At 32.8% G+C, this 20,787-nt stretch overlaps 1 protein-coding gene across 3 annotated transcripts in view; it reads right to left on the reverse strand.

The window, feature by feature from the left end:
* The window catches only part of TBCK (TBC1 domain containing kinase), a 265,679-nt gene that overhangs the window by 212,700 nt on the left and 32,192 nt on the right, over positions 1–20,787 (reverse strand). For all 3 annotated transcript variants that reach the window (XM_074396536.1, XM_010340090.3, XM_003929478.4), the window contains exons 4-5: positions 5,216–5,330; positions 3,583–3,656 (exon numbers count right to left, since the gene is read on the reverse strand). In XM_074396536.1, coding sequence (XP_074252637.1) covers positions 3,583–3,656; positions 5,216–5,330 — 189 coding nt within the window. The remainder of the gene's footprint in view (positions 1–3,582; positions 3,657–5,215; positions 5,331–20,787) is intronic.

The raw sequence follows: 20,787 nt of genomic DNA on the forward strand, positions 1-20,787 counted from the left end.
AGGGGCATTTGCTAAATTTGAATAAAAGAAATAAGAACAGTTTTAGAAGAGAGATGGAGTGAAATTTTGCCATGGTTATTATACATGTGCATGCCCTTTCTTCATTTATTGTCAGATTTAGTCGTTAGTACCACAATCTGGAGTTTAAAATCAATTAAATTCTGTCCTCTTACAATGATGAATATAATCAAAATGTATTTAAAAATATATATCATCTATGTAATATATAATAAGCAGGCATTCAAATATTACTTCTATTTTTCTCCTACCTTTTCTATAGCCACTTCCTCACACATCATTGCTAGTACTTCTTATTTACATTCAAAATACCAGTCAATTAAATAAGGGAATGCGACTTAAATTCAATAGGGCAAATTTGTTTTTTAACTCCTTTTTCATTTTAATAGGATGATGATGGTGATACCAAGCAAATTATTATCTTCTTATAATTTGCTCATGTATTTCTCTCATATACAAATTTGGATTGTGTTATTTTACACTAGGATGATCATATTGCTCTTCTAAATGAATGTGTGATATCTCTAGAAACAGCTAAAGTCTAGTGGAAGCAGCACTAGACTAGATGTTATAATACCACTGTACCTACTAGGCACAGTGGCTCATGCCTGTAATCTTAGCATTTTGGGAGGCCAAGGCAGGTGGATTGCCTGAGCTCAGGAGTTCGAGACCAGCCTGGGCCACACGGTGAAACCCTGTCTCTGCTAAAAATACAAAAAATTAGTGGGGCATAGCCGTGTGTGCCTGTAGTCCCAGCTACTCATGAGGCTGAGGCAGGGAATTGCTATGTGGGATGCGGGGGTTGCGGTGAGCCGAGATTGCACCACTGCACCCCAGCCTGGGCAACAGAATGAGACTCTGTCTATAAAAATCAAAAATAAAGGAAAAAAAACTGTGTTCTAATTTCAGTTCTACCACATACTCTATATGTGATTTGGGCTTCTTCATCTGTAAAACTGGAATATTGATGCCTACCTAACAGAACTTAAAAATATTAGTGAATACATAAAGACATTAAATAAAAATAAAAAATTCAATACAAATGCAATGATGTACTTTTATCATCAGCACAATATATCTAGAAGTCAGTGTTCATCTTTATTCCTTATTTCCAGCACATCTAACCCTAAAATGGTAATACTATAATGAGAAGTCAAGCAAAACTATAGGTAAATTATTACATCAAAAACTTCTGACAGGACAGAGATAAACTTTGTTTCAAATATTTTAGTTTCCCTTTTAATCATAGAAAAATTATTAAAAAATAATAAGCTCTAGAATTGTTATTTAATGTAGGTCATCTTTTTTCAACAACCTTCTCTTTTGCAGCATAGCATTTTAACACTCAAAGACAATTACCAGAACTTTGCTGTGAGTATGACTGATGAGGTAAATATAAGTGGCTTTCAACATCTGTTTGATGTTTTAACAAGGTATTAAGCTACTGGCCAACTGAAATGAATGCCCAATTTCCAAGTCTTTACAGTATTTTGAAACAGATGGTAACATTTTACTTTGTTGTTCCTTAATATTTGTCTTTTGAATCAACTGCAAGCTTCTTCTGGTGTAAATATTTTCTTTCATGCCTTAGCTGTTTGATCACTTTATTTTTCCTGGCTAATGTTTCACATTTTGCTCTTTGATATTTTCTGGTAAGACCTTTTAGGTCTAAGACTTCAAAGCAAGCCAGACCAAATGGTAACACAAGACCAATTCTATCCAAGCATTTTAAATTTAAGTGTAGCTCTTACTTGACATGGTTTAAGAAAAATCACCTTCTTTCTTCGATTCATCACTGAAACCTAAATTACCTTTAAATAAAAATCAAAAACTTAAAGTAATTTTTATGTTATGTTTTTGGATTTCTTTCTTACACAAATTGATTGAGACAAAAGCAGCAGCACAAATCACTTATACTACAGCTTCTTAAAAGTCACTTCGAAAGGCATTTATCATATATGACAAAGGGGCTAGAGCTTCACTAAAAACTTACATTCGTAAGTTGAAAAAAGAAACCCTTTCATATTCAAAAGGGGTTTTTTTTGAATAAATAAGAAATTGTAGATTATCTTTGCAAAATGTCATTTTCATGCTTATGAAACAAGAATTGGTTTTTGCCTATAAGTTTTCAGTACACAAAACTATAAGACTGAATTTATGTACCTTAATAAGCAGCCCATCAAAACAGAGAATTCTCCCACTAAACAATGAGCTTCTTGAGGACAGAAAGCAATCTTATTTTTGTGAAACCAACAAGCAGAAGCAAAATTGCTCAATAAATGTTTCCTCACCGAAGAAAAGTTTAAATTTATTATCTATGTCTTAATAGTAAGACACAGGTTATGAATTTAATAAAAAGCTTTGTTAAGAAAACCATAATTTGAGTTATAAAGAAAAAAGGGCAAGTTATGTATGAGGTGGATTTAAAAAAATCAAATTTCAGTTTTTAAGTATTCTGTTTCAAAAAGATACTCCATGACTCCATATTACAATAGTAATGGTGTGACAGAACTGATTTTTGGAAGCCCAAAGAGGAAAACTCAAATGCATACTATGAAAAAACAGCCACACTACAATTGAAAAAATATGATTAAGGTCTCTAGGTTAGATAATATTACTCCATCAAGTTTAGTTTCCTTATTTTGACAACTGTTCTGAGGTCAAGTAAAATAAAAGTCCTTCTTTTAGAAAATACAAACTGAAGTACTTAAAGTGCTATTATGTACATTAATTACTATTAAGCGATTCTAAAAAACAATCATTGTACACACACACACATGTATGTTCAGAGAAAAAGACAGAAAAGCAAATATACTGAAATGTTAACATTTCAAGAAACTTTATGCTATTTTTATAACTATTTTGTCTAAAACAATGTCAATTTAAATCTTTAGAAAAGAAAATAATTATATTATGAAAATATCTAAAAGCAACCACACAAATATAACACAAATATCTTTATCAGAAACAACTACTTGAATATCTATGAAACAACCTTCCATTTCTTTTGTGGAGGGCAAATTACATCTGCAATTCCATACTAAAAGTGTTTAAATAAAACTTTTTGAACTTAAACATAGACTTTCAGGTATGGAATTTATCTCTAATATCCACAGTGACTCAACTTGAGTCTTAATATATAATTATATATTAGAGAAAAGGGAATTAAACATGAAACATTAAATTGAAAGTAATGTGAGAGTAATCTTTTTCACTCTCTTGATGCACACACATTATCATTAATTGAGAATCTAGTCGTCCTTCTTGCCTTAAGTTGATTTGATTCTGAATGAAATACAGATAATTAGGAAATTTACAATGTAAGGAAGGTTAACACTGGTAGCTTCTCTGCCAGTTCAATGATCAACATCAAGGATCTATGGATGCTGGGAAAAACTCATTGTCTACTCATTTAAAAAGTATATGGAAAAAAAGAGGCATTAATATTTAAAAAGATGTTTTCATGTCAAAAGGGAATATCAAATATAATTAACAAAATACAAATGTTATCAAAGATTACAAAATTTAAAAAGAAACTCAAGATAGAGGAAAACATACTCTTACCCTATTGGGAAATCAACATCATCACCATAAGCTGTCATGTGATAAAGTCCAAATTTAGCCAATTTAACGTGTCCCTACAATAATAAAGAGAAAAAAATGCTATCGAATATTTTATTATAATTGGCAAGGAATATTATCATTATACATTTTATAACTAAAGAAACCATTATAAAGCAATATTTTATCAAAATACCACTATAAAAGAGTTTTTAAAAAACACAATTTTATAAAAAACTATCTGCCAATATTTAGTCTGCTTTACACTCATTAAATATGCACAGGCATATGTACTCATATATCTCAAAATGACAGGTGACATTTTTCTTTAATATTTTTGCTGTTACACTGTCTAGTTATTTCACAAAACAAAAAGGCAAAAATGTTTTCATCTGTCTTGAAACCCTGGTTAGAATGTTTTGTGGTAATTTTCACAGAGGAAATTTTTTTCCACAGAATTGCAAGTCCATTTGTAGTTACAATTTAACTGTGAAATAGGAAAACTTAACTTGAAAAGATCAGTTCAAAAATCATCAAGATTTTGGTGAATCTGCTGTATTGTTTGTGAACAAAAATAACTACCATAAGTATGAGGTTCTTAATAAGCGACAAATATAACTTTATGTCCTTTAAGTTATTTCCCTTTTAATCTATAAGGCTTTGAAAATATTAAGTTGATCTTAAAATTGGTGTGTCTTCTCAAGAACATTATTTCCAAGTATTATAAAATATTTATATTAAAACAGCTTGGATTGATTCTTTACTGAATGAATGATTCTTTACTGGCACAAATTTGAAATTAATGAGTACAATTTTCACTTTTGCTGTTTGTGTATTTGTTTTGTAGAGACAGGGTGTTACTCTGTCATCCAGGCTGGCATGCAGTGGTATGATCATAGCTCACTGCAGCCTCAAACTCCAGGGCTCAGTAACACTGTCATCTCAGCCTCCCAAGTATTGATTTGGGAAAAGAACCAGAAAACAAGGATAATCCTACTAGTACAGCAGATAATGCCCATGAAAAAATTTCTTTTAAGTTGTTTTTATATATTTTGTGAAGAGAAATAAAATTACAATTATTCTTGAAAATATACAACCTTGCTATCCATAATTCTCTTAGAAAGGTTTACTAGCTTCTTCTTAATGCCACCTAAGATTTCCAGTAGAGAAGCAACACTTCAATAGTGAAAGTAGGTAGGTATGAACAGCTGGTATATAAGGAGAAAAACAGAAGAAGAAAGGAGGAAGAAGAAAAATAGAGAAAACACATGCAGTTGGTTTATATAAATAACATTCTAGCAGAAAGAGCCATTTTCTTAAAAATGAAAATAAATTCAGAGAAGTATGTTGGGAAGCCACCAGGCTTTAGAAAAAAGAATAAAATTTAGACAACCATAAAGATAGAAAATGAGTCTTGTGGGAAAAAAATAATCCATGTGAAAGATATACAGATTAAATAATTTAAAGATTCTTTTTTCAAATACCACAATTATATCACTTTCATATCGTATTTTCATTGCAAATATTCTTAAAAACATATTCTGATTCTATTGTTCCTCTGACAGAGTAGCTCTGATTCCAGTTGCTTCCAATTCCAAACAATAAATAAATATTTATTACATGATTTAACAATTACCTTTCGGTCCAACAGGATATTATGAGGAGACAATGCCCTGTGTACTATACCATGTTTGTTCATATACTGCAAGCCCTGAAGAACCTCAAATGCTATGCACAAAACCGTTGAACAGCTACAAAGAAAACAAAAAGTCAAAGTTCAATTACAAAGCAAATAAAGAACTTGATTTAACAAGTGAAATGTGATCTAGTAAAAACATTCAAAAAGCTTATTTTTATTGCTCCTCTTTCATTCTGAGAAGATAAAATCTGTATATTTTCTAAAATATCTACCTCTACATATTTTAGATTTTCTGATTATAACGGAATTGATCTGACAAAGAGCCCACAGTTTCCTAAAGGCTACTGTAATTGCAGTATTTGGTCCTTCCAGGAAAGGACTTTAATTTTCGTGGTGAGTGCAACTAACCTATAGCAGGTTTGGCTTTGCCAAATTATCAGTTAAGTTTCAGACTTACTTATGGCAGAACTAAGTCACTAAAAACTATTCTGCTCAATACAAAATGCCTAAGCCACTGAAAATAATAGTAACAATGTATTTTATGGTATACAGACACTAGCTTATTTTCCGTACTCAACTTACAAAGCAACTTGTGGTCATTTATGATTTAGCAAACATTTCTCTTTAATTCTTATCCTATCTTCTACAAGCCATCCTTTACACAGATATCCTCCAGTTTCCTTCCCCTTTTCCCTCCTCCCTCTCACCATCCATCTCTCTAATTTTTTTTTTTCAATTTGCAAGTCTATTCAAGTAAATTACCTGGAAATAGGTACTATATTTGGGTAAGTATTGCTACTTAGCAGGAGCAAGTAGGATTTGGAGCAGGTTTTAATTTTTATCATTACCTCTTTATAAAGTAGGGATTGTTCATTTGCGGACATTGGTGTCTGAATTAAATTTTTTTCCTGTTGGCATTTCTTTTCTGTTTTTTTTTTTTTGAAAAGTTTAAATCTCAGAATAAAGTTTAAGACAAATGTAATATTGACATACAATTAAACTAGCTTTATTAATTATCCTATAATTTTTTAATCAATCACGTAGGAAATTTCCACATATCTATGATATTAACATTTTGGTATATATTTTCCTATTTATCCATTGTTTTAAACTTTTCTAAAATCAAATTTGTGTTTGCAGATAGACACTAAATGTAATTTTTAAAACTAATACTAGAGATAAAATGGAATCATAAAAAAAAATTCAACCTACAAACAGGTACAAAAGGAAAAAAGAAGAAAGAACAGGCAGAAAAATAGAAAATGACTAACAGATTTTAATCCGGATATAGCAATAGTGATATTAAGTATAAATGGTCTCAACTCACAAATTAAAACATAAGGATTGTCAGATTTTGTAAGAATTTAAACTCAGCTATACTCACTCTATAAGAAACCCACACTAAATAAAAGACATAGGTTAAAAGGTAAAAAATGGACTAACAGATTGCCATGGGCTTGAGTGGGGGGCGGGGGCAGTGGACTACAAAAGAGTATGGGAAAGTTTTGCGGTGTGAGGTAACTATTCTATTCTTGATTTTGACGGTGATTACATACCTTTGTTTATCAAACTCATTGAACTTTACATTAAACAGGATAAATTTTAAGGTATGTAAATTATACCTTAATAAACCTGATAAGAAAAACAGTAAATTGAATAAAATTTTTATGAAAATAGTTGCAACCTGATTCTCTCTCCTAAATTAAAACCAAAAGAAATAACCAGAGATAAAAGCTAAAATCTGCCTCTCTTATCCTAGTTTGACTTTCCAGTGGGAATCAGTAATTTTTGTTTTCAATTCTTCTGGTGGTTAGACGTTTACTTACTTAGCATAACTAACTCTTCACTATGCAAGAGGATATAGTCCACGTATTTTCAGAACTTTACTATTTTTCTTCCTCAACTCCTTTTTCTTAGTTACATTGTTTTACATTATCAAATAATCATCAGCAATTCTTGTTTTCAATTCTTCTGGTGGTTAGACTTTTACTTAATATAACTAACTCTTCACTCTGCAAGAGGATATGGTTGACATATACAACTTCCCCATTTTTCTTCCCCAACTCCTTAACTGTATTAGTTATATTGTTTTTACATTATCAAATGATATGTGGGATAAAGGAAACCTACACTCCTTTCTCGAAGGTGAAACAAATAAGTAAATAGATAATGTGATATTTAGTGATTAAATGAATAAAAAAATAAAGTAGAGAAAATACATAACATGCTCAGGGAAGTCCTCACTGAGAAGGTGATAATTAGGTAGAAATCTACAAGACGTGATAAAGTCAGGTAGGTCTCTGGAAAATGTATGATTCGGACAGAGGGCACAGCAAGCAAGCCCTGAACTAGTATAATGTCAGCAGCTCACAAAAATATATTCAGTGCATACAGGAGAATGAGCAAAGAATAAAGTGACAGGAGAGAAGCTCAGAGAGGTTGCTACAAGTCAGATGATGCAAGGCCCTTTAGGCCACTGTAAAGCCTTTGGCTTTTACTCTGAGAAAGATGGGAAGTGACTGGCACACTGCCATATGATAATAATGATTAACAAATATTTACTGTAGAACTAAGCAAAGAAGGAAATACAAACCTAGGCCACTTAAACCCTCGCTCCCAAGAGAAAATGTCATCAAGATTTAATGGACACCATAATTTTACAACTCTACTTACGAAGATTATCATCAGCTACTATAATTTTTATATCTCATACTATTTTTATATTTTTGTTTAGCTATATCTTGAGAAATTGTTTCATACAGGGAGCACGAGTAGTACATTTTCATGCATGGCTCATCTGAAAATATCTTATTCCTGCCTTTAAACTTGGAAAGAATTACTCCACTGTCTTACAGCATTCTTTATTTAAATGGTAAGAAGGCCAGTATAAGTCTGATACCAACTTTGCTGTAGACATCTGCTACTCCTTCCTGGGAAGCTTTAAGAATTATTTTTACTTTATCCCTACAGTTACAAAATTTCAGCCCAGTATGTCTAGTGTGAGCATGTTTGTGCCAGTCAGCATTAAGCATGTCCTTTTAATCTGAAGACTCACGTGTTCCATTAACACAGAAACATTAACAAGGACAATTTGATTTGTTATGTCTTTCACCGTTTTCTCTTTCTTTCTCTAAGTTGGAACTCTTAGGTAGATGAGAACTGGAACTATTTTTTTAAATTTAATTTTTGTGAGTACATAGTAGGTATATATATTTATGAGTTACATGAGTACTGATATAGGCATGAAATGTGTAATAATCACACCATGTAAAATGGGATGTCCCTCAAGTATTTATCCTGTTATAAAAAATTCAATTCTACTTTCAGTTATTTTAAGATGTACAATTAAATTATTAACTATAATCATCCTGTTAAATTAACTTTTTGTTTTAAGAGCACAGTCTTTAGTCCTATTATAACTTAATTCCAGGAGAGGGAGCGAGAGATATCCAGAGATCTAGAGGAGAGAGGGAGAGAGAGAGAGAGAGAGAGAGAGAGAGAGAGAGAGAGAGAGAGAGAGACAGAGAGAAATCCATTAATTTCTAGGATTTCTATTATGTCCTCTAGTCGCTCCTTGTAGATACTCTTCTTTGGTTATGGATATATCACTCCTTTGAGTAACTCTGAGAATAGTTAGAACTCTTTTAATGCTGAAAAAAGAGTGATATCTTCATTTATTCTGTGGTGAGTACTTCCTCTCCACCCCTTCTCCAGGCTCTGTTTTTCTCAAACTATCTTTTTGCCTCAAATATCTGGTAATCCAATCCCTGGCTGTCAGTCATATTTTGAAGTAAAGGAGTAAGTTGATATTCCCCATGATGTGCGTAAAAAAGAAGCAATGAAATTTACTATTTATAAAGAATGCTATTTAAATTGACTGTAAATTATTACTTTTTATCAAATAAATAAACTGCTATATCACTGAGTCTTAAACAAATAGGGAATGTGCGAAACAAGCATAATTTGGAGTAAACAGTTTTCATAAATATCTTCAAAAAATAAACTGTACAAATGGCAATATCCCAAACTTAAGAAAAATTATTTGTAACTTACCAATAAAGAGGTAAGGATTTTATGTAAAAGCACAATTACATTGATAAATATGTGCACATGAAATAAAACAAAGTCTTTCCCTTAAAAACAAAAATTTTCCATGGGATTAACAAAATATAAACCTAGTTTTATGAACTCATTTGGCTCTACAAGTCAATTTTAGAGTAGCTTCTCTTGTTCTTGTCTCTCACACAATTTACAGAATCTTAAAAATTGATGCCATATTCAGCTGTGACACTAGAGGACCTCAGCTGCACACTACTTCAATATAGATGTCTTTCTCGTGAAATTAAAACCAAACCTTCAAAGTAATTTTCCCATGGAACAAGTTCTGAAACTACTGAACACAAAGACTACATTTTCCACTTTCTATACTGTGTTTTTGCTAATTGTGATATATTAAATATTAGATATGCATGTCAAAAAGCACATTCATGTTCAAAATGAGCTGATGAACATACATACCAAAATAATTTTTAAAAATTCAAACATATACATGACATAACCTTTCTTAGACAATACTTGAGAATTACAACCTGATTTGCTTTTCTGCCCTTTCATACTCTTATGATTCAATTTCTTAATTTGTTTCAAAATGTAAGGTATAAAGAACAAAAAACTGTATTTTATATAATGAGAAGAATGAATCAGTATTTGCAGAATTTTGTATATTTACTTGGTTTTTAAGTTATATTCTTTAATACTACCAATAACTTGGATCCAGAAATTTTTTTAAGTACCTGATGCAACAATAAAGTAAAACTATCATATGTCTAGTAATAGTTAAGATGTTATAGTTTAATTGAACATGGACACTAAAAGAAGATTTAGGATTAAGAGACTGGGATACTGACAGGGGACAACAGGACTTTATCCTACACAAGTCCCAAGTGAGAACTTGTTAAATAGACAAACCCACCAGTAACCTAGAAAATGTAAAATTATAATTCAAATAAAAAAATATTCTATTCCTTTTGACATTTCCAGTAACTATTGTTACTTCAGGGCCTGGGTAGCTAACATTTACTCTTTCATCATTTTCCCAAACAAAGAACATAAGAACCTTTAGTTATCATAAATACATCAATAAGATAAAAAGGTAGTTTTTAAAATAATATAATTGATAACTTCTAATAAAGCAAAATGACATTTGAAGACATTTTTATTTATATTCAAACATATCAAACATATCAACTGAGTGGTTGTTACTGAATTTGTGGGCCCCATAGATACCAAGAAGAAGAATTGATCTGCACTACCAACAAGTCTACAATATACTTGGAAAGTCAGATTTACAAACTGATAATTATATATAAGCAATTAACTTAGCAGATACGAAGTATTCATCATTTTCCTTGGTCTTCAAAGAAAAATAAAACATAAAAATTCATTTATAACATTGGTGAGACCAAAACAGACCCATAAAAATCATAAATCTTGGGAAACTAAGCTTGAAACCTAAAAGAGAAAACCATTCTCACCACCACCACCACCAGCACCAAAAACAGACATTAATAGTTTCTAGGTATGTCAACTCAGTTGTATTTGGATTTTGAACATGGTTTAATATATTTTCAAATCTATTCAGTTAGTATAATCCCAGGTACATTTCGTTTATCCCTTTCCACATGTATTTCAAAGGAAATTTACTTTCTATGATTAAATCATCCATAAATCATCTGTAGCTGTTGGTTAAAACATACCGAGGCCAAGATCATGGATTTAGCACTTGTGCAGACTGAAGGACTTCACATGTTCAGTCACAGGTTTTCATTTAACTCCAGCCAGTATTCCCAAATACAGATACAGACAGTTTGTTAAAATGAGACACTGCTCAATCTATATTTACTTAAAACATCCAGATTTTTAACTACAATCTCCTATACTTCTCTGTTCCTCATTTCTGAGAACCTACTCTTTAAGCTCATTAAGACCTTCAGGTACCTGTTCTCTAAGGCTCCTCTATTACCCCAGCCAATCAGCCCCTTTTTGACATCCTTTCTTATTCTGACAGATGAAGTTTGTCATTTAAATAACTTTTTTTGTAAAGACCTTTAACGGCTACTCATTCAATGGCTCTCCCTTGTGGTAGAATGAACTCCCTTTCTTGATTTCTGACAGTACACGGTTGTAGAGTTTCTTGATTTTATGGTAATTATTTCTATATAGGTTTGTCTTTCCCACTGTATCTTGAGTATGTACTACCTTATTCAAATGACTCCCTATACCTATCAGTGTCTGTAATGTGCATGTTCAATAAATATGTATCAAAAATGTGTTAAAATACATACATAAAATAACATCACACAATGGGTACAAGGGGCAAAGATAAAGTATTTACCACTAATAGAGTAACATCTCAAGAGAGAATCTATAATCTTTTCGTCAGTCAAGAAAACATAAATTGCTCAAGTTTACCCAATGGCTATCCACAAAAAAATACTCGCTGAAAATACAACTCACTTGTTGTTTATTTACCGAAAGAAGCAGGAATAAATCGGGATATATTGGGTAATAGGATAATTTTGTTAATATCTGTCTGAAACTGTAAATTAGACAAATTGTTGAGATAGATTACTACTGGCCTCAAACTATCAGATCTTTTAGGTATTTCCAACATTTCCAAGAAGAGATGTTATTCAAATTGCAAGAAATAGAGGCCAGGAAAGAGAATGAGAGATCAAGGTCGCTGAGATAGATTTGGAAGTCACTCATGTATAAGTGATAACTAAAACCACATATGCTATTTCCTCAGATCCATCATCCATGATATTTCTAAGGGCCACTCCACAAGCCAAAACACCCATACTGTCAGCTAACCAAGAGAGGAAACACATTTCTGCATTCTATGAGTTCAAGATGTTCTTTCACCTTATAAAACCTGATCACTCACACAGAAATTTTCCTTTTGGTCTAAAACATTCCTGACTTGGTATCAGCCTGAGGTAAAATGTTAAGAGAAAGGAAATACAGATGAAATATATTAATAGTTAGCTACTGTATAATCTAAAAAATGGAGAGGAAAAATAAAATGCTTAGTAATGATGAATGTTCAGTTAATATTACAAGTGTGTAATCCTGTGTTATCTTCAAAGAAACTTTCCTTTATAACTTCAAGACAAAAGAGCTCAACTAGTATATAACTTTTAAAGACTCATTAGTTTATAATTTCAGAATCTGGGGAGGGTGCTTCCAATGATGAGCTGGTATCTTTGAGGGTTTTAATTTGACACTTTCCACTTACTACATTTTGAAGTTTTGTTAAAAATACCACAATATTTAACAGAGCAAAAAGAATGAAAAATACAACCGCATTTCTGGAATTGAAAAAGGAAATAACACACTTCAGTACTAAGCACACATTTTAGCCTGAAAGGACACCTATCCATGCTAAATTTAAGAATGTATTTACCTCAGATTCAGATGTTTTGAAATGGAAATTGCACTGATAAACTGCTACCTAAAGGCTGTTTTAGAGTAAGTCTAAAAAAAGTAATCAGTCCATCTGACTTTCAGTTGTGAGACTAGGCATATTTTACAACTTAGCTTTAACTTCAAAATAATCAAAATTGAATGCTGTAAGTTTGGAATGCATCTCAATAGGATACAATAAATTGGGAAATTAACTTTCCAACTTGAATACTAGATAACTTTTCTTCTCAGCAGAAATTAACTTGGTAAGATCAAATACATATGGAAAACATAGTCTGGAGGTTTGAGGTTCAGACATAAAGCCAGGAGGCTCCATCACTGATTTGTTATGCTTAGACAGTGTTCCAATTTCACTCTGCCTCCATCTGCAAGTTTATAAAGTAAAAAATACAACACCAAACAGAAGCTAAATTGAGATCAATGAGCTATCGGCCCTGCACAGAATCTTAATCATCTTAAAAGCAAAACAAAATAAACAAAAAGTCCAAGTCCCCCTCAAAAATCCCAGGATTCTTCTAAAACTATACAACTAAACTATTCTCCTCACATAACTGAATCAGCAGAACAGTTTTCTAACTTCTCTGTGAGAATAAAATCACCATTTGATATACAGGTGTGGAGGATCTCAAGGTTGGCTGTATATTTCCACCTTACCAATGTATTCTTCTCCCAAGCATTTTTTTTCTATCCTTGCATAGAAACTTCAAAGCCTCTTTTGTCATCAGTCACCGATACTGGCTGTGCAAACACACTTGATAATAAGTCCAACTTCCCCTACCCTGGCAGAATTTGGGATGTTGGAAGGCTGCAACTTTTCTCTAAGACAGAACTTAACATCGCCTATAGTTGGTCAAATCTGTACCCTATATCATTTCAAAGTTGTTTTTTAAATTAAAATTAATATATATATTGCCATATCAAAAAAGGAGAAGCAAATTTCTATTACTGTTCAGAATTTTGATTTGAGACCAATTTACAATTTTAAGTGGATCAATATTTTAGATGACTAATTTATCACTCTATCCATCTCAAATAATGAAAGGGAGAGGGCCTGAATAATACAGATTGCTTATTATAGTGTCTTCCAGACAGCGTACTGTAAATAAAAGTTTGTCAAACTGCAATGTTCAGTTAAGTAAGTGTTGGTCTGTCTTAAGTAACTTACGACCAGTATGACTGCTGAAAACACCCTATTTACTGTGTCCCTTGTATTTGTCAGCAGTTGGGGTGGTAGAGTGATTATATTTAGATCAGAGAATCCAAAAATAGTCAAATTTTGTTTTTCACTACTTCCACTAGACTCCATAACCTTCCTATGATTCATAAATAGGAAGACTGATAAAGTAATATAACACTTTAATAGCCAAGGCTTTGTCTCGAAACATTAATGTAGAATTCCACTGAGTTCTGCTTACCTTATGTACACAAATACTTTTTCCTAAACCAGATCACTTTGAATCAATTAGTTCTATTTATTTCACCTAACCGTGAACTAGACTTTCAGTTCTCAATACTATGATATAAGGAAGATCACACCAATTACAGCAAGCTTCACAAAAGAGTAAGAAAAAGCTCTTACCTTATATAATTCATAATGACACAAGAATATGGCATAAAAATTGAAGAACAGTTATCTTTTAATAATTCAGAAAAAATATAATATTGATAAATATGGATTCTCAATTTTAGGTTCTCCTATGTGTGTTGTTTTCTTGTGCAAATCTGCAATCACTTATTTAAACCAAAATCTCTAAGATGGTGCCTTATTTAGCTCAAATACTTTCAAACTGTTCTTAAGGCTGGGAGTGGTGGGTCATGCCTGTAATCCCAGCACTTTGGGAGGCTGAGGTGAGAGGATCACATGAGGTCAGGAGTTCCAGACCAGACTGGCCAACATGATGAAACCCCATCTCTCCTAAAAACATAAAATTAGCCATGTGTGGTGGTGGGAACCTGTAATCCCAGCTACCTGGGAGGCTGAGGCAGGAGAATCACTTGATCCCAGGAGGCAGAGGTTGCAGGTAGGCTTAAAATCCAATGTCGAGTGTTCTTATAAAAGAGAGACACATAGAAGAGAAGATACACAGAGGAGAAGGTGATGTGAAGATACAGGCAAAGAATAAAATGATGTGGCCACAAGCCAAAGAAGCCAAGAAATGCCAACAGGCACTAGAAACTGGAAAAGGAACGGAAGGATTTTTTGAGAGCCTCCAAAGGGAGTGTGGCCCCGCCAACACAGTAAGTTTTCTGAATTCTGGCCTCCAGAGCTGAGAGGGAATAAAATTCTGTTATTTTAAGCTACCTAATTTGTTGCAGTAGCCAGAGAAAAACTAATAAAAATGTCCAACTTTCTATCACATTTCGTCTTTCAAAATAACACCCATCCTGAAGCTAGAGGCTTTCAAGTGCTACCTCATCAGAATACACAGTTATGGCTTGAAGGAGTCGTCATAAATAACAAGACAATCCTATAACTCAGGAAATTCCAAGGGTTTTTGAAGCTCTGGGCCAGGAACTTGGGACAAAGAACAATACACTTTTGATTATATTATACTAGAGAAATGCAAATGAAAACTATAGTGAAATACTACTGCATACCCACTAGGATGTCTATAATCAGATGATGAAGAATAACAAATGTTGGCAAGAATGTGGAGTAAATGGAACTTTTGTGCATTGCTGGTGGGATAATAAGTGGTACCACCATTTTGGGAAACAGTTTGTAAAAAAGGTAAACATAGAATTACCATTTGACCCAGAAACTCCACTCCTAGATATATATATGAAAGAACTAAAAAGAGATATTCAATCAAATACTTACATATGAATGTTCATGGCAAAATTAGTCGTAAGAGCCAAAAGGTAGAAACAATCCAAATGTCCATCAACCCGTAAATAGATAAATAAATTATGGTACATACATACAGTAGAAAATTAATAAGCAATAAAAACAAATGAATTACTAATGCATGCTATAACATGGATGAACATTAAAAACATTATGCTAAGTGAAAGAAACCAGACACAAAAAGTCACATAAATTATAATTCCATATATATGAATAGGTCTGAGTAGCGAAATTCAGAGGCAGAAAATGAATTAGCGGTTTCTAGGAGTGGGAAAAGAGACGGGGAGGGACTGCTCATTCTTTTTGGAGTGATGAAAATGTGCTGGAATTAGCTAATGGTGATGGCTGTAAAGTCTTGCGAAGGTATTAAAGAGTCACTGAATTTTCCACTTCAAAAGTGTGAATTTTTAACAGGTGAATTACATCTCAATTTTAAGAATTCAAAATCAGCTGAGCATAGTAGCACTAGCCTATAATCTCAGTGCTTTGGGAGGCCAACTTGAGATCACTTGAGTCCAGGAATTCAAGACAAGCCTGGGCAACATAGCAAGAGCCCATCTCTACCAAAAATTTTTAAAGTATGTGGGTGTGGTGGTGTGTGCTTGTACTCCCAGTCACTTGGGAGGCTGAGGCAAGATTGCTTGAGCCCAGGCGTTAGATGTTGCAGTGAGCTATGATCATACCTGGGTGATAAAACAGGACCCTGTCACATACATACACACAAAAAAATTCAAAATCAAAGCAATTTACATATCCAATAAAGGAGAAAAATCATATAACATTCTCAACAGAGATTCAAAAATGCATTTGACCAAATTAAATACTCACTTCTGATTTTAAAATCCCTCAGCCAACTAGAAATATAAGAGTACCTAACTCAATCTGATAAAAGGTATGTATATGTAAAAACCTTACCGCTAAGACTATACATAAGGTGAAATACTTAACATTTTCCCGAGATTAAAAAAAAAAAAAAAAAAAAAAAACAAAAAACAGGAAATGTTGACCATTCAATATTTGTATTAAGCATTGTAGTGGAGGTCATATCTAGTGAAATAGGTCAAGAACAAGAAGTACAAGGGATAAAGATTAAAAGAGAAGTTGTAAATATTTCTATTTAATAATGATATGGTTGTTTATGTAGAAAATCCTAAGAAATACACCAAAAAACTATTTCAACTAATAAGTAAATATAATTTAGCAAAGTTACGGAAAAAAGGTTAATATAAAAAATTCACATATTTCTATATATTAAAACTAAATTTTACCTACAATCTCATCAAAAACATAAGCTACTTAGGAAGAAATTTAAGAAAAGTAATGCAAGAACTCTACATTATAAACTATAAAATACTGTTGAGAGAAATTAAGGAAGACTTAAAAATTTGGAGAGAAACAACATGTTAATCTACTGGAAGACTCAATATTGTTAAAAGGGCTGGACACAGTGGCTCACATCTGTAATCCCAGCACTTTGGGAGGCCAAAGCAGGTGGATCACCTGAGGTTGGGAGTTCGAGACTGGCCCAACCAACACAGACAAACCCTGTCTCTACTAAAAATACAAAATTAGCGAGGCATGGTAGTACATGTCTGTAATCCCAGCTACTCAGGAGGCTGAGGCAGGAGACTTGCTCGAACCCCAGAGGTGGAGGTTGCAGTGACTCAACATCGTGTCACTGAACTCTAGCCTGGGCAACAAGAACCAAACTCTGTCTCAAAAAAAAAAAAATGTGTGTGTGTGTATATAACACACCAGTTCTTCCCAAATTGATCCATACACGCACTGCAACCTCAATCAAGATGCCAACAGGACATTTTTAGAAACTGAGAAACCTACTATAAAATTTATATAAAAATGCAAAGAACCAACCATAGCTATAGCATTCCTGAAATATAAAAAGAAAATTGGAAAATTTATACTTACTGACTTAAAGATTTACTATAAAGCTATAATAATCAAGATGGTATGATACTGGCATAAGAATAGAAAAATAGAGCAATGAAATAAAACAAAAAGCTCAGACACAGATCTATACTTCTATGGTCATTTAATTTTCAATAATGGCATCCCAGCAATGCAATAAAAAATGAAAATCCTTTTAATATTCAGAGGTAAGGCAACTGGATATCCATATGGCAAAAAGTAACCTGAACACCATATACAAATATTAAATTGAGATGAATCATAGAGCCAGCATAAAACTAAAACTGTAATGATTCTAGAAGAAAATATAAAATATGAGAATATCTTCATGACTTCAGAGTAGGCAAAGGTTTCTCAAACAGGATATAAAAAGCAGTAACCACAAAAGAAAAATTTAACACATTAGACTTCATCATAAACAGTAACTTCTAAGCTGGGTGCAGTAACCCACACTTGTAGTTCCAGCTACTTGGGAGGCTGAGGCAGGAAGACTGCTTGAACTCAGAAGTTTGAGACCAGCCCGGGTAACACAGTGAGATCCTATCTCTAAATACAATAATAATAATAAATACTGCTCATCAAAATATACCTTTAAAAAATAGGCAAGCTTGGCAGGGCATGGTGACTCACACCTGTAATCCCAGCACTTTGGGAGGCTGAGGTGGGCGGATCACCTGAGGTCTGAAGCACGAGACCATCCTGGCCAACCAACATGATGAAAACACATCTCTACTAAAAATACAAAAATTAGCCGGCCATGGAGGTGGTTCCCTGTAATCCCAGCTACTCAGGAGACTGAGGCAGGAAAATCGCTTGAACCCAGTAGGCGGAGGTTGCAGTGAGCTGAGAGCACACTGTGGCACTCCAGCCTGGGCAACAGAGTGGGACTCCATTATAAAATAAATAAAATTAAATAAAATATAAAATAAAATGGCAAGCCTAAGAGGCAGACAATATTTGCAAAAAAAATCTAACAATATCTATGTAGAATACAGAGAATACACAAACAATGCCTACAAATCAATAAAATGAAATAAAAACCCACTTAAAAATGACAAAAAATTGAAATACAGATTTGACAATATGATTACCTAATAAGCACATGAAAAATACTCAATATCCTCAGAATATCATGGGAATGCAAAGTAAATCTATAATAAATACTACTTTATACCTTCTACAAATGGCTAAAAGTAAAAGACTAAAAGCACTAACTCCTGGCAACGATGAGGAGGAATTATAACTCTTATATATTGTTGGTGAAAATATGTAAAAGGTACAACATTTTGGAAAAAGTTTGGTGATTTTTCTATAAAATATTAATCATGAACATGATTAACACCCAATAACACATCAATTCTGCTCAATGTAGTTACTCATGAAAAATGAAAACAGAAGGCCACAAAAAAAGACTTACCAGAGCATTTATAACAGCTTTAGTCATTATAGCCAAAAACCTGGAAATAAAGTTCAGCAACAGAAAACTACAAAACAAACTGTGGTATATTTATAAAATGGAATACAACTCAGCAACAAAAAGGAATGATACATGAAGCCACATGGATGACTCTTAGAAATTATGCTGAAAGAACTCTTACACAAAACAGCATATGCTGCCTGACTCCAATATAATAAAGCACTAAAATAAACAAAACTTAACCAATATTAAAATCAGAAACATAGGTCCCTTTGGAAACTGAAGGAGGGGAGGTGCAGAGATTTACTGGAAAGGAACATGAGGAAAATTTCTAGGATAACGGTGGTAATCTAGTCTCCATGTATTTAGTTTATAAAAGTATACACATTTGTAAAAAACACATTAAATGTACACTTAAAAAGTTTGTGTACTTCACCCATGTAAATTGTACCTGAAACTGAAACATAAACACATATTGAATTATAGTTAATTGTACACATGCTGAAATATTTAGGAATGAAGTAACCTCATATTGGCAATTACTTTGAAATACATCAAAATGATGGATTAAATTTAACTATAATTAAATGTTAAAATGGTTAAAGTTAGTTATAATTAAAATGTTAATTATAAAATCTAGGTATATTGCATAATTATTTCAACTTTACTATGTTTACTATAATTTTTTATAATAAAATAATTGCCAAGAAAAAGTAAGGTGATATGAAGGCATTTTCAGATGACTAAAATCTGTGAAATTTGCCAGCATCTGACTTGATCCAAAAAAATACAGAACTAAATGAAATTTTTCAGGTAGGAAGAACAGGATACCAAACTTGAATCAAAACAAAAAAATAAAGAGTTCATGGGTGGGGTGCAGTGGCTCACGGCTTTAATCCTAGCACTTTCGGAGGCCGAGGCAGGTGGATTGCCTGAACTCAGGAGTTCAAGACCAGCCGGGGCAACATGACGAAACCCCATCCCTACTAAAAATACAAAAAATTGGCTGGGCGTGGTGGTGCCTGCCTGTAATCCCAGCTACTCAGGAGGCTGAGGCACAAGAATCACTTGAACCCAGGAGGTGGGGGTTGCAGTGAGCAGAGATCATGCCACTGCACTCCAGCTTGGGCGACAGAAGGAGACCGTCTCAAAAAAAAAGAGTTCATGAAATAATACATAATTAAATGCAAAATAATTTTTTCTTCATTTCTCAAGGTCTTTAAAAAAACTTCAATGCCAAAAATAGTATAGATCTATGGTGAAATTTATAATACATGCAAAAGTAAATTTAAAATGTAAAATGTGTAAAACTACCCAATAGATGAGAGGAGTAAATAGAAGTATGTCATTATAAGATTCCTACCATACATGTGAATGAGTATAATTAACTAATAAAACACTATGATAAATCAAGGATGCATAATGTAAACTCTATTGCAATAACTCCCAAAAAAACAAAATATAGCTAAGAAGCAAGGATAAAGACAAAATAAACAATAAAAAAGCCAACCTCCTGCCCCGAAAAAAAAGCCAAAAAACCAAAATACAGCAAAGAAGCAGAGGATAAAGACAAAATAAAATGAAACAACAAAAAAATCCCTGAGTCTTTTGTAGCCTAACTCCAAGCACTTATTCAGTTGTAATCCTTCTACCTTCACACTTCAGTTTAGTAGTTTCTGCTCTTGAGAGAAATCCCAATAGGAATTGTGACTAGTTAATTTAATTACTACTTCTATCTTTTATGGATATAGACAGTACCACAAAATAAAATTAAATGTTCCTTTGAAGTCAGGGCAACTCCTAATTACAAATTTCCTACTTGAGTCAATTTACTGAAGTTTTCCTCACTAACTGAAGGAATTGACTGAATAAGAGAAAAAAATAGTGAGTAAA

Source organism: Saimiri boliviensis, chromosome 3 (assembly GCF_048565385.1).
Source record: "Saimiri boliviensis isolate mSaiBol1 chromosome 3, mSaiBol1.pri, whole genome shotgun sequence".
NCBI lineage: Eukaryota > Metazoa > Chordata > Mammalia > Primates > Cebidae > Saimiri > Saimiri boliviensis.